This window comes from Kwoniella shandongensis, chromosome 6 (genome assembly GCF_008629635.2).
Source record: "Kwoniella shandongensis chromosome 6, complete sequence".
Lineage (NCBI taxonomy): Eukaryota > Fungi > Basidiomycota > Tremellomycetes > Tremellales > Cryptococcaceae > Kwoniella > Kwoniella shandongensis.
The window spans coordinates 1,363,716-1,377,774 of NC_089292.1; the positions used below are offsets into that span (position 1 = coordinate 1,363,716).

The 14,059-nt window shown below is 49.5% G+C and overlaps 5 protein-coding genes across 5 annotated transcripts; 1 reads left to right on the plus strand and 4 right to left on the minus strand.

Moving 5' to 3' along the window:
• Window positions 1–47: 47 nt before the first annotated feature.
• Window positions 48–2,449, minus strand: CI109_103795 (uncharacterized protein; the record flags this gene model as incomplete). The annotated part of the gene is made up of 11 exons (XM_065967368.1): window positions 48–316; window positions 386–455; window positions 537–566; window positions 640–862; window positions 931–1,065; window positions 1,147–1,324; window positions 1,475–1,535; window positions 1,597–1,699; window positions 1,790–1,899; window positions 1,979–2,330; window positions 2,400–2,449. The coding sequence occupies 11 exons, from the start codon at window positions 2,447–2,449 to the stop codon at window positions 48–50; spliced, it is 1,581 nt and encodes a 526-aa protein (XP_065823440.1).
• A 797-nt stretch (window positions 2,450–3,246) lies between these two features.
• Window positions 3,247–7,429, minus strand: CI109_103796 (uncharacterized protein; the record flags this gene model as incomplete). The annotated part of the gene is made up of 10 exons (XM_032001703.1): window positions 3,247–3,843; window positions 3,897–4,048; window positions 4,104–4,236; window positions 4,302–4,754; window positions 4,816–5,055; window positions 5,111–5,286; window positions 5,343–6,223; window positions 6,283–6,666; window positions 6,725–7,033; window positions 7,107–7,429. 10 exons carry the CDS (start codon window positions 7,427–7,429, stop codon window positions 3,247–3,249), a joined length of 3,648 nt encoding a protein of 1,215 aa, XP_031863866.1.
• A 171-nt stretch (window positions 7,430–7,600) lies between these two features.
• Window positions 7,601–9,997, plus strand: CI109_103797 (uncharacterized protein; the record flags this gene model as incomplete). Its single annotated transcript, XM_065967369.1, has 10 exons — window positions 7,601–7,661; window positions 7,944–8,054; window positions 8,164–8,324; window positions 8,400–8,741; window positions 8,814–8,899; window positions 8,962–9,071; window positions 9,159–9,506; window positions 9,581–9,694; window positions 9,766–9,779; window positions 9,854–9,997. The coding sequence occupies 10 exons, from the start codon at window positions 7,601–7,603 to the stop codon at window positions 9,995–9,997; spliced, it is 1,491 nt and encodes a 496-aa protein (XP_065823441.1).
• Window positions 9,998–10,595: 598 nt separating this feature from the next.
• CI109_103798 (uncharacterized protein) lies at window positions 10,596–12,649 on the minus strand (the record flags this gene model as incomplete). The annotated part of the gene is made up of 9 exons (XM_065967370.1): window positions 10,596–10,722; window positions 10,827–10,960; window positions 11,098–11,532; window positions 11,699–12,038; window positions 12,107–12,124; window positions 12,185–12,330; window positions 12,430–12,440; window positions 12,508–12,572; window positions 12,636–12,649. The coding sequence occupies 9 exons, from the start codon at window positions 12,647–12,649 to the stop codon at window positions 10,596–10,598; spliced, it is 1,290 nt and encodes a 429-aa protein (XP_065823442.1).
• Window positions 12,650–13,085: 436 nt separating this feature from the next.
• CI109_103799 (uncharacterized protein) lies at window positions 13,086–13,911 on the minus strand (the record flags this gene model as incomplete). The annotated part of the gene is made up of 3 exons (XM_065967371.1): window positions 13,086–13,175; window positions 13,305–13,468; window positions 13,557–13,911. The coding sequence occupies 3 exons, from the start codon at window positions 13,909–13,911 to the stop codon at window positions 13,086–13,088; spliced, it is 609 nt and encodes a 202-aa protein (XP_065823443.1).
• Between the last annotated feature and the right edge of the window lie 148 nt (window positions 13,912–14,059).

Genomic DNA, 14,059 nt, shown 5'->3' on the forward strand with positions numbered 1-14,059 from the left:
CTACGTATCTATCATTGAGGAAGCTGTGGTCACATCCACAGCTGAAATCATTGGAAGAATGTGCCTATCGCTTCCATATCTCTCCTAGCTTTCCCATCTTTCCAACTCTCTTGCGCGACTCTCCTCAAGCTTTGCATCCTCTCTCTCAACTCTTCCCCTTCTGGCCCTTTCATCCTCTTGAAGACGTCCTTCATCTCAGCAGTGATAGCTTCTTCGGTCCCGATGATCTCTGTACCGTCGTGAAGCTTCTTGTGCTCGGGGTTGACGAATGTCATGACCTGTTTGAGTTGGATGCCGACCCTGTGATTCTCGATCCCTTCGATAATGACGAGATCAGCTCAAGCACGAGAACATCAATCACGTCTCGTAGTCACCGGATACTCACAAATGGCAGCTGACTGTCCTTGATCAGCAGCAAAAGGCATCGCGACAATAGGCACTTCAGCCACCATGGCCTACGCGTAGAAACGGATCCCCTCGTCAGTTCAAGAAATCGGGTCGCTCGACCGTCTGTCCGAATGAATTCTCTGGCTTACCTCTGCGATACTGTTGCTTCCGCAATGAGTCTACATCTCACAGGTGTCGATCAGCTCTAGACAACCATGTGATGGGAAGACCGGGATAGGCTACTGCACTCACGACGAAGAAACTCAACGCGTCATGGTTCAAGATCTGAATTTGCGGTGCAAACTTGACCATACAACTATCCTCGTCGTCCTTAAATTCTGCCACCAAGTCATCGGGGACCTTGGCCATACCGGAAGCATAAGCGAAGACGAAGGGGATATCGTTTGCGCGAAGAGAATGGAGAATGTAGCGAATCAATTCGGTTCGACGGACAGGGAAGAACAAGGATCCAAAGCTAAATCCGGTGATGCGATTTGGTCAACAAAGGCCTGGTAAACTGAGTGAGCACAACGACGAACGTACCTGATATATGCAACAGACTTGAGACCGTGCTTCTCTTTCATCTTGTCCATGAATGCGAGGACGCGCTTGTCATCGTCGCTTTCACCGAACATGGAGGGCTTCGCTCCGTTCCATGTCTCAGCGGTGAACTGGGGGCTGTGTTCCTTCTTTTAGCTAAAGTTGGTCACAAGAAACCGTGCTGTAGATCCTCAAGGAAGTGCAGAGAGCAACACTCACCCGACGGTGTAGACCTTCTTACCAAACTTCTCTTCGGCAGCTTTGACAGTAACGGGCTCAAACTCCTCGTTACATGTGATGACGAAGGCAGTCACCGCGTCGTCATAAGCGGTGAAATGACTTGGTGCCATCGACGCAAATGCTCCAGGCGGGAAGAAGATGGTACCGAAGAGAGGGACTAAGCGAGACACGACGAGTCAGTAGGACGACCAGAATCATCAAACCGCGCCAACGAAGGTGAACTCACACCATTCGTCTGGTTATCGGTCAAAGCAGCATTTCACCCCCGTCAGCCTTGCTATCATATAGCCAGTGAGCAAGCACTCACAGTCAAATTTGGTGGGCGACCCAGGGACTGTTACTGTACTACCATCGGTGTAGAATGCGTACTGCAGTGTCATCAACGGTCTTATTAGCCAAATCTCGCAATGTGCACAGTCAACCACTCACTTTGGTGTAAGCTTCGACAGGATCCATCCCTTCCTTGACAGCTTCGTCGGCAAGTCTGATGACTCTGGCAAACATCCCTCCGTCTTCTTCTTTGACGAAACAGCTGCACACGCAATCGTTAGTCTTGTGAGCCACTACCACGATGATGAATACCGACCGACATAGTGAAGAGGATCGAATGTGGCTGACTCACTGGTAGGCAGCAGCGGCGTTACTCGGAACAAATGCCAGCATCTTAGGAAGAGGTTTGTTCAGAGCAGACAGGACGCCTTTGATCGCCCCCGGAACAAAGTGTTGGAAGATCTACAATACAGTACGAAGTGTCAGCTGCCATCTGCGGGCGGACTATCTATAGTACTTGTGTTGGTAGACAGTCACTTACATCGAAGAGGACGACATCTGGTTCTATACCTTTCCACTTGTTCTCTACACCTTTGACGCTATACTCATGCTCATCTCCATAGAGCAAATGAATAAAAGCGGGTAGTGTCGCTGCATAGTTCACAGCTTCCAAATGCATTGCTGCCGGATCATATATCTCTGGAAGATGAAAATCCTTCGAAACACATTGGATGAGTTGGATCCTGTCCAATATGGCTCGGGAGGACTGGTATGCCTTGAGCTCTTGTTGGATCCGGGGGAGGATAGAAGGGGAGAGGAGGAATGTGAGGTGAATGTGAGGATGGAGCTGGAGGAGGTTGAGCGAGACTTGGAGAAGGGGTCGGACGTGTCCCCTGTACATGAGCGTTAGTTGGTATTCTTCACACTACGATATGACGTAGTGAGACGGAACAAGCACCCACCACATCCCTTGAGGGACAGCCACGAAATGAGCAGGTTTGACAAGTGACATTTTGTTTGTCGAATGTTCAGAACGTGTGTCAGTGTTAGGAGGTCTTTAGTCAATCTGCACAATCTTCTGCTCATTATATACAGTATTGTCAGTGCTATTGCTGTGCTCTGAGTCAGAGCCGTCGGCTAGGTAAGGTGAATATCCTGTCATCCAAGTCTTCTCGGCTGAAACGCTGAAACGATCGGGCACATGGATCGGGCTTAACGGTGATTGTAGGGATTTATGAGTGTGTTTTCAACCCCCCTGACCAGTTGTTGGTGTGTGGTTCACAGTATGGGTGGGACCATGCACCGACCGAAAATGGTCTAAAGAGGCCGAGTAGCAGTGAGTCCGATACCTACAGGAATGCTGGAAAAGATGCAATGCAAGATAAACATTATAATCTCCGCCGAAACGCTGACCTTAATCTATTTTGGAACAATTGTGACCATGCCCGGACCACCCTCAAGTGGAGTGACCGATTAGCCGTGGGCTGTGACGGAGTGGTGATCCGATTACAACATGCATTCGCATCCGTTGTTGAACTTGCTGGCTCCGGTCATGTCCACCCCACTGATATGATTGGCCCCCCTTCCCTCATCCCCCTTCGCCTTCCCCCTCCTCCCCACTGTGCAGTATCTGAGTTCGGAACCCGGCGGAGCCACCTTTGATATCACGTCTGCGACCCAATACAAAGTCAAACAATGAGTGCATACTATACACCGAATATACTGTACTTCCAATGTCCAATTCGATCTGAACCTATTGTACCTCGACCATCTTCAATACAAATCCACACTGCTCGTACAATTGCGCATCTACTTCCTTGCTCTACGAGGAACGTTTAATCCTACTCCTTCTCCTAAAACCGTCATACTCGGTCTAATTTCCTCGACCACTCCTGCTCCCAACTTCTTCCCTATTCCTGCGCTGATTGACTTGGCGTTCTTACTCGGTATCCCAGACGCTGAAGGTTGTCTCAATCCAGTATGACCGTTCTGACTCGCTGACAATATCGGATTTGGCAATGGGATACTTGTGATAGGTGTCGGTTCTCTTGATGTCGGTCTCGATGATATAGCCGCCACAGTATCCAAAGTGATGGTGTTCTCCCGTGACTCAGTTTCCTGTTCGCCCTCGACCAGACCATCCTGTTCTCGTTCTCTAGGAGAGGAAGACCCGCTTGTCTCGCCTGAAGCTTGTCTCTGTCTCCAACTTGCCAAGACGGCCTCTCGACTCCCGGTCCTCTCCCAATCTGTCGGAACATTCCATGCTCTCTTCCTCGGGGTGATGCCGGTCGGCACATCTTCGCTGATACCTGATTCGAGGAAGCGAGCAGTCGAAGCGAACATGTTCTCGAGCGTTGTTTGAGCGTGATCATAGGCTTGCGTGATAGACGATGACGCAGTGGATTGCTAGTGAGATACATGTCAGTGGTTGGAACAGACAGCCGCAAGGCCATACTCACAGAGGCAAGCAGAGTGGACGTGATCGAAGAGATATTTTCTGCTGTCGAGGTAGTACGTGATCGAGAGCTTTGATGTGTTGAAGCGATGGTGTGGGACAAAGCGGAAAGTATGTCGGCCTGTTTCTTTCCTCGAGATGACGCCTTGCTCGACACTACATAACGTATATGAGCAAGGTTTTTTGCGTTAGTGGAATACATTCGACGTACCGTCCGTGGCACCCTTGCCCATCTTTGAGCAGAAGCCGTCAACTACTGACACATGACTTCCCGCCTCTTCCATAGTTGCTGCGGAGTACACTTCCAGTCTTTCTCGCATGCCGTCTCTGACATCTCCAAGAGCCTGCACCAAGATAACCCCATCAGCATGGGGCTTTTACGCCATGCGAATTGGAACAGTTCACTCACGTTCTGTCCGGCTTCTCTCTGTTTCCTCCCAGTCTCCTCTGCCACGACAAGGTCCCCTCTTACAGTTCCTCGTTGCTGTTCTCTCTGCTCCCATTCACCTCGGACCTCCACACCGAATGTCTGCATCTCCTCTACACCCTTCTCATTCTCCACCTTGACCTGATCGACGACCTCTGTCCAGCTTGCATCCTGCGCATCTGTGAAGTTCTCAATCATCGACGTCAAATTACCGATGAGTTCGGAACGAAGTTTTGCTGTCTTCGCCTTCTCTTGCGACAGAAGTCGAGCAAGGAGGAGATTTTGCGATTGCAAACGAGATATTTCAGACGATGAAGCGCGAAGAGCGGCATCTCGGGAAGCTAAAGAGGAGGCGGCTTCAGCAGCAAGGTGGTCCCGCGCCGTGGTGATGACCGCATCCACTAGGTCGGCTGTAGATCCAAGGACGGAACCAACCTAATCAAGAGATATCAGAATTTGACACTGTGTCGGCACATTGCGGAGGATATCAACTCACCATAGTCAGGTGTTCCTGCTGATGCTCCAACAAATCTTCCACCATTTTCTGACTTCGTTCGCTGACACCTTTCGCCCATTCCCTTACTGAGCTCTGCACCTCCTCCTTGACTGCCAATAAAGTCTTGCTTGTCTCTGCTGCTTCACGTTGCCCCTTTTCGTTAGACGCAGCCATCCGCTTAGCAAGGTCATTGAAAGCCGTGAATGATTTCTCCAGAGCGGCGAGATCGCGCTGTGAAGTCTGAAGGCAGTGTTGTAGTTAGCTTTACCGTGACGTACACGTCCTAGGAACTTACCTCTTGTCCCTTTGACGCATAGGTTTCCATTTCCGACTTCACTTCTGCGCCGAAGCTGTCTTGTGCCGAATGAAGCTGAGCTAAACCACTTCTCAGGTCGTGTGACAGTCCTTGCAGTTCACCGCCGAACTTGGTCGCTGAGTCGGCATTTGATCCAAGCACCTTTGCTTTTCGCGCTGTGTATTGGTGTCAATACGGCTGATCTCCCAATTAAGAAGGATGCGTCACTTACCGAGCTTGTCGAACAAACCTCCTACATCGCTTACACTCTCAGTCGCGACCTTCTTCAATCCGCCCGCGACCTGGTCCAGTCTCTCCTCTCCCTTCATATACGCTTGGCTGAGCACAGCCTCTTCTTCGAGCTGCACTCTAACCTCTTCCAGGATCACCTTGGTCTCGTCCAACATCTCCGTCAATTGTCTCTCCGCCTCTCTGACCTGAGTGAGTTCGTCGGCCGTGGCCAACAATCTCACGCTGACTACGTCGAACTCTTTCTTGATTGTCACAAGCTCGACTTCAATCGAGCTCGCTTTCAGCTTAGCCTCATCGTAGTCGGATTTCTGCTTGGCCTGTTGCTCGTGCATTTCTCTCCACTGTTCCTCCGGTATGTAAATACCGTTCTTCTCCCTGGCAGCCATGAGCTCAGTCTTAAGTCGTTCGATATCCCCGACGTATTCTTTGAGGAGTCCGGTTTTAGTCATGTGGGCATTGACTTCTGGCCTGTTTCGAATGGATTTCGCTCGAATCGCATAGTCGAGCGTGGAAAGTGTTTCTTCCAAGTTGGATCTCGTGGGACTGACGGTCGCTACGATACAAGTCTTGGTTCGTCCACCAAGGGAGTCTTGAAGTAATCGAGTAAGTTTCGATTCTCGGTATGGAATGTGACTGCCTTTCTCAACCAGGGCTGAGATAACTCGACCAAGTGTGAGGAGCGATTGATTGATCATTCCCGCCTCTCGTGCTCGCTTGTCGGTAGCGCCGGATCGACCAATAGCTTCAGAACCAGCCAAATCGACGAGATTGAATTTTCCGACCTTCAGCAGATCTTCACCTCCTCGCTGCAGACCGCTCTCTTTGATGTGTACCGTGATCGAGAAGATCGTGTGGGATCGACTATGGGTGGCAAAAACATCAGTACTTGGGCGAGGAAAGCAGAATCCATATGTACGCACGATGACTCCGTGTTCATTTTGGTCTCAGCCGTTTGTCTTCTTTTCACACCCTTATCCACGATCCCCAATCCCTCTTTTAGATTTCTTACGCCAGTCTCTTCCAATCCTTGAATGTATACCCCCTTCTTTCCATCTTCGTAGAGCTTCAATCCTCCACCATTCTGCTGTTGTTGGGTGGCAGAAGCATCACCCTTGTACTCGGTCGCCAATAGGTCTCGCAGTTCTTCATTGTACAGCTCAATGTATGAACATTTGACCGAATACTCTGTATTCTGACTGCTCTCGAGCAGGGAGAAGAGTCGATGAAGTACTCGAGGGACGATACCGGCAGTCGACTTGGGTGCATTGAGGTTGGTCAACTCAAGATCTCCTTGCATTGTGTATCTGCACATCAAGTCAGTCATCATGATCTACCCAGAGACAAGGCATGACGATGACTTACGTTTTACCTGTTCCCGTCTGTCCATATGCAAAAATTGTACAGTTGTAACCGGCCAACACCTCGTCCAACATTCCCTCGGCCACCTCGTTGAAGATCATAGTCTGATCCGCTTCTGGTCCGAACACTTTGTCGAAAGGATAGGTCTTGGTCATGGGTTGATGTGAGCCGCCGTACGCCGACGCGGTTGTGAAGGTCGACATGGATGATGATGGTAAGGGTGTTGTTTCGACCGTGATGGCTCTGGAAATAGGTCCGGTTGTCGTGGTGATTACCGGAGAAGCTTGAGCTACTTCTTGTGACGATCTCCCTCTGCGTACGTGGAATAGTAAGTCAACCGTACAGCACAGCTGGAGAGCTTGTGGTAGTCAAGAGCATCACTCACCGACATCTGACCACAACCTGAATGTTGATCTCCCCATTATCATTGACGCTCAATGATTCTGTTCCCTTCCCTTTCCCACCATTACTACTGCCGGTCAATCCACCCGCTCCACCTATCGTCTTTCTCCCCTTTCTACTCGGACTGTTTGATCTGCTCTCCGCTCCATCTTCTCCACCTCTGTGCGAAGCGCCTGATGTTGAGGTAGCGGATGGTGGACGTTGGTTGTTTGGTATTTTTGATGGTGGAGGCATTGCTATTGATGCTGAGGAAGCTGTACGAGCTATTGAGCTGCCCGCCCTCCCTGTAGTGGGTCGACGTGACATTCTGACTGACAAGATGTAGTGATGTCAACGATGCTGATGATTTACAAGTCAAGTTGGATGATGACCAAAAGTAAAGCCAGTCGCGACGTTGTTTGTTTACACCTTTACACCTTGGTTGTCAACGCCTCGGCGATATGACCTAATCTTTCATATTGTTCGGAGTTATGAGGAATGTGGCGGAGAATGACCTCACAAGATCTCGGTATCGTCTGTTGGTGTTTGCCGAAGTTCGGTGTGTTATCTACTCTATCTATTATCACTTGAACATTGCGTTACTTTGCAATTCGTTCCTTTTCTGTAACATCTACATCAACTATTTTGTTGTAACCTATCTACTTCCGCATCCCTGTCGCCTGCTTTCATCTGATGCGCTCCATATCTCCTGCACTGCGGCCATTGTCGTCAACAATTGCACGCTCAGCTCGCTGTTCGATACGGCTTCCTCATATCGCTGTGTCCTCATTGGCCTCGTCCAGTCGGTCACATTGGACTAAACCTCGACAAACGGGACCAGGTCCGAGAGTCATTAGGAGGTCGGTGCACTCATCAGCTACGAGTGAAGAGAGTCAAAAGCCTCTGCATGCCTTGACAACGCATGCAGCAGAAGCACGAGCTTCATTCAAAGGTGCGTTATAGAATATCACTGGTCAGGTCAAGTCGACAGCACAGCTTGTCATCTACAACTCCCAACATCAAGCTGAGCATTGCTGATCAAATTGCGGTCGTATATCTAGACCCAATAACACGTTATGACCATCTCGTCGCCGATAATGTGTTGCGGCCAGACCCTCATCAACGCGCAATCATTAGCAAGCTGCAAAGATTATGGAAAGACCTGCAACATTATGATCCGGGACCTGTACCGGAACCAGCCGAGGAAGTAACCCCTTCTTTCGTACGTTGCCTTCTCTTCTCTTCTCCTTGAAGCCAATTGCCTGAAGGGTGATAGTCCTGACGTATTTACTCTCAGTTCGGAAAACTGTTCAATCGCACTCCCGCTCATCCTCAACCAACTCATGCTCTTGAAAACGTTCCGAAAGGTCTATACCTCTACGGATCTGTAGGAACTGGCAAAACGATGTTGATGGACCTTTTCCATTCTACGCTACCGGAACAATTCAAGAGTAAGAAAGTAGGAGGATACGGAAGTACGAGAATACATTTCCATTCATTCATGCTGGACGTCTTGCAAAGGCAGCACGAGGTCGGAGCGAAATATGCGGAAATGGGATTAGGGAAGAGGGACGCTATGCCTGAGGTTGCGAGGAGTCTAGCAGAAGAAGGGAGGGTGCTGTGTTTTGACGAGTTTCAGGTGAGTTGATGCATCTGATATGTGATTTCAGAAGTTTGGACCTGACGAGAAGGTCTGTTTTTGGCCCTTCAGGTCACGGATATTGTCACAGCTATGATCCTTCGACAACTGCTAGAACGGCTAATGGGATTCGGCGTGGTGTGCATTATGACTTCAAAGTGAGCCGCAGAGTAATCTCAATTGTTGGAAGTCAAGCAAGCTAATCAACGCCCTTTGCCAGTCGTCATCCAGACGAGCTATATATCAATGGTATCCAACGACAATCGTTTATCCCAGCTATTGAACTGATAAAGGAGAAGTTTGAGGTTGTAGATCTGGATTCGGGGACTGGTGAGTACCCTTTAGCTTCTGTCGCAAGGCTTGCTGTGTAAACACAAATGACATGAAACTGGCTAACATGCATCTGTACTCTCATAGACTATCGAAAACTCCCTCGAGCACTTAACAAAGTGTACTTCTCCCCACTATCGTCCGAAACCAAAACCGAACTCTCAAAACTATTCCATTCCCTCGCCTCTGCCGACCCCATCTCGACTGAGATCGTTCAAAATCGTACTATCCCGTTATGGGGCAGAGAACTACACGTCCCAGAGTCAAGTGGTAGTATTGCCAAATTCAAGTTCTCAGATCTGTGCAACAGACCATTGAGTGCAGCGGATTATCTCGAAGTAACGGGAAGGTTCGGGACGGTGTTTGTGGAGGATGTACCGAGGATGGGACTGAGTGAAAGAGATCAAGCGAGACGGTTCATCACATTCATAGATGGTGAGTGATTGTTCCTCTTCAGTTCACGTTCATCAGAGGATGGAATTTAAACTAACTCCACCCTATGACCGAAGCGTGCTACGAAAACAAGACGAAAATCTTCATCTCGTCAGAGGTCCCTATCTTCCAAGTATTCTCAGACAAACATGACAAGGGTACAGCAGGCGATGACGAGCACATGCGGAATGGTGAGCGCTATTCTATACCCTACGTTGCCGGTTGTGTTCTACTGACCGCTGTTCTGCTCTTCTCGATACAGTCATGGACGATATGGTGAGCCCTGCTTACAACATCCAAGTGACATGTGTGAAGCTAAGATACTGACGTGAATTCCGTTCCCTTTGTAGGGTATCAACGCCGACGACGTAGGATCATCTTCCCTCTTCTCGGGCGATGAAGAGCTGTTCGCATTTGCAAGATGTGTCAGTCGATTATCCCAGATGGGCACGAAAGAGTGGTCAGAGACTAGTGGGGGTGAACTGCAACTATAGGGCACGATGTAACGTAGAGGGCTTCTCCGTCAAGAACCGAAAACAAAATCGGTCAGTTCAGTCCGGTGTCTCAGTCAGCGCACACAACGCAAGCGACGGCAATAATTGCCGTCACTTATCTCAGTGAGGACGAAGAAACGGAATGGGATACCGTAGATATTACACTATACGTATGACACTATACCTTGCATAACGTATCACGCACGAATCAAAGCTATTATGCATGGGAATATCGAATAAAATCCTGCCTTTGGTTGAAAACCTGCATATGAACATTGTATATTGTAAGTATGATTGGGTTGATTGTTACTAGTATCAATCGTCTATTGTGTATTATGTTTATGTCTTCCGTCCTTTTCCCTTCTTCCCACCTAGTGCTGTTGGAGTCGACGTCCCCACCTCGCTGCATTTCATTTCGTCGCACACGACTCCGGATTCACGGAGAAGTCTCCCTTCTTCCGATAATATACAAGTCGCTCAGTGCGAGCTGGTATGACGTACGAAGATACACCTCGCTGTCCACACGACGTAGGGATTCGCTCGATTACGTCTTCTTGTTCTGTGCTTTCACACACTTCACGGAGCACTGTCGAGGTGGTTATGATAGGTTTTCGTACGTCGCGAGCCTTTCAAACGGTTTGGTCTCTATCCAACTTCCAGCCGCATCGACTATCGTCCATAGCAATCCGTGTGTGAGCATCGATCGAGCCATCGAAACACCGAGGCTATTTCAATCGTAAAGGATTGTCAGCCTGTGTTCCCATAGCCTATTCCACCCTCTGGAATACAAGAGAGTCTAGCTGGGATTGATAACACAGATACTACTTACCCTCTGTAGAGCCGAGCGATACCTGTCAGTAGCGGTTTCGGGTTATCCTTGTCCGTGCCTCGTACTAGTCGTTGTAGTTGGACAAAGGGTGTTCGAGGTTCCAAGCCGGACAAAGCTCGTTGTTGTGCTTTCGTCTAACAACACGCAATGCGTTAGCCAAAGCACTGTGACCATTGTACCATGTATATCCAGCTTACTTTGATAGCCTATGGGTCAATCAAGACACCTTTTGTCAGCGATAGAAGCGTGCTGGACATGACTGAGGACTCACATCAACAGGGTAGATCAACGCCCAACTGGTTACTCCGGCCACACTTCCACACAGGAACGGTATTATCCCTTTTGGTAACCAGCTCTTCGCCCAATCCGGCACATCGCCTTGAACATCACCGCTTCCATCTCTCACATCTCCATCGAGTAACGTGCCCTTCGCCTTAGTCCGTCGTCCTAAATAATACCGCATGACATCGTACTCCGCGAAATATAGGGCAGTCCCAAGTGTATCTCGTATGAAGTGCAATCTCCATCCGGTATATAGTCCTCTTATACCGGAAGCGGAAACGATAAGCCGGACTGCTTGGAGTGTGGTTGGTGGCACGAACGGAGGAGCTCGGGTCGGTGGGGCTGCAGAAGCAGGAAGGATGGGTGGTCGGAAGAGTTCAGGATGAGAGTCGCGATAGATTTGGTATTCCAGTTGCCGGCGGACCTGTCAAGTGGTCAGCATGGGTACAACTATTTTTTATAGCTGAGGAGGTGAGTGAAGCAATACGGCGAGGAAGTCAATCAATCGTATAGTGAGATTGGAGTAGAAGCTCCTGCTAAATAGCCCGCCTGAAGCAAAGGTATGCGTATGCCTAAACTTTCCAACCCACCTTGACAAGCTCAAAAGGGGCACTTCCAACACAGACCACCGAGCCGCTCGCTCCACCCGCCAACAGACTCGTAAGAGCCACATCAGCCGCTGTATTGTGATTCAGCACATCTAGATGTACGTCCACCCAAGGTTGCTTGTCCTTGAGGGCAGCAGCGTTGCTCTGAGACGACGAGGAGGCGAATGAGGAGGAAGAGGATTGCGGGTCGGAGTTTAGCGAAAATTGATCTGGTCGAGGTGGAGGAGTGGAAGTGACAGGGACAGAGTTGAGAATCCGTTTGGTCGATGTGTAGATAGTGAATGAGATTGTCCGGACTATGGAGATGGTGATAAGGGGTAAACTGCGATGTGTGATCAAACCAACCGTAAGTGTCTCCAGCCTCGCTTTGGGAAGGGTTTGAAAGCTTACGGAAATCCTCTCCATAATCTGCACCGCATAGATCATCAGCATTTCCTAGTGTGGCTCCCGCTTCTTTCGCCAACTCACCCTCCTATCCCTTCTTCTCTCACGACTTCAGCAGCCAATCTTCCTATCGAAGGCGCGTCTCTCGAGCTCTGTAGTCTCGATTTGAGCGAATCGAGCGGGAAGCCGCAGAATGTCGAGACGATAGAAGCAGTCGTGGCTGAGACCACCTAAAAACGAGACCATATAGTCAGCTCCCATCATAAAGTACAGTAGCCGTCGAAAGAGCTATTGGATCGTGTGTCGGCCGCGGGGGAAGGTGTATTTACCACTTTGTGTTCTACAAAAGTGCGTGCGAGTGATTAGCTCCAAGTAGACAATCTAGGGCTTACGGGGCCAACACTCACGTCTCAGCCACTCGTCAACATTCTGACCTCTCCCAATCCAAAGCCCATCAAGGGGGGCAGGACGGCTGTGTTATGGAAGAGGCGATATCAGCTCTGAACGATCGAAGCGATCGGAAGTGTAAACTGACCTAGGTGCCGTCATGCCCTGGTTTCAGACTTGAGCGTATTTAGCTTTCCTTGAAAGGTATGACCTATTGAATGATTGAGCCACTCGTGTGCTTCTGGGCTGATGGTGGCTAGACGAGCAAATGAGGCGAGAGAAGGAAGAGGAAGGAGGTATCAAGGCGTACTGATCAAAAGTCAAAGACGAGGTGTAATGGGATGGAAATGGGATTCAACGTTAACCGGTTCGCGAGTAAGGTTGAGGGGTTACGCACTATCGATGGTGAGATCACGTGACCATCCATTGTCGTCATGACGCGCTTTGGATTGTGGGAATCTCTGTGGTATCTGTACATGATCTGCATAACTATCATACAATGGCAGAAGACAAGCGCTAGGACAACTTGAAATGATACTCAGAGCCGTTATGACTCCACTTGACACTCCTTTATATTTCACACAACCTTTTACATTTCTCACTTGGAGGCAAACTTTCCGATCTGATAGACTCCCTTGGCGCCTAGTTTGGCAGCTCCTACACCTAGCTTTCCGATCCCAGATAGTACCTGTGAGATGAGAAAGAGTGGTCAGCATTGCCGCAGAAGAAGGAGTACGGTCAAGTTGTTTTGCTGATGACCTGGAATTCTTTGACCGAGACGAAGTGGGAACTAGCATTGTGAAGCCATAGCACTTACCTGATCTTTTCTGTCCTGCGTCGCAATACTGTTGAATCCATCTTTCACTCTTTCAGCAGCAGAATTGACGGATGCTTGAGCACCTGCGGGGATGTATCCTTGGATAGTAGCTGCAGCACCAGCAGCAGTGCCTCGAGCAGGTGGAGGTGGGGGTGGCGCAGAGGCTAAAGATAGTCAACAAAGTCAGCTACTATGTACATTCGCTGGGGAAGGCTGTTCACCAGCGTATACTTTGGTGGGATGTCCACTTACCCGACGCGGGATTCCTCCTTGGTGGTTCTCTAGGTGGCTCATGCATCATACCCTCTTTGGGCAAAGGCGGTACTTTCCTCCCTCCTCCTCCTCCAGTGGTTGTCTCCGGCGTAGGAGAAGGTCTGTATCCCTGTCTTTCAGGCTGAGGCTGATACGTGAATGATTGTTGGTTCGATTGTGCCTGTGCCGGTCTACCTCGCGTCAGATCGGATAAAGAGCCGTAGCTAACAGCTTGAGGAGGTTGTGACGAGCCGTACGAAGGAGGTGGCGAGGCGGGGGAACGACCAGCATCGGCATAGAAGGGGTTGGTAGGTGCTGGTCTGGAAGAATTGGGGACGGGCGGTGGAGGTGCCATATTGTAATGCTGGTGTACAGTCCTAAATAAGATAACAAATCAAGGTGAGATGTACAAAGTAGAGATTATGATGCCAAGTGTTATCGACATTCCGCGTTATCATCTTCGATGTGAGCGGTGACGTAAAAAGGAGTGAGTCTCTCACCTG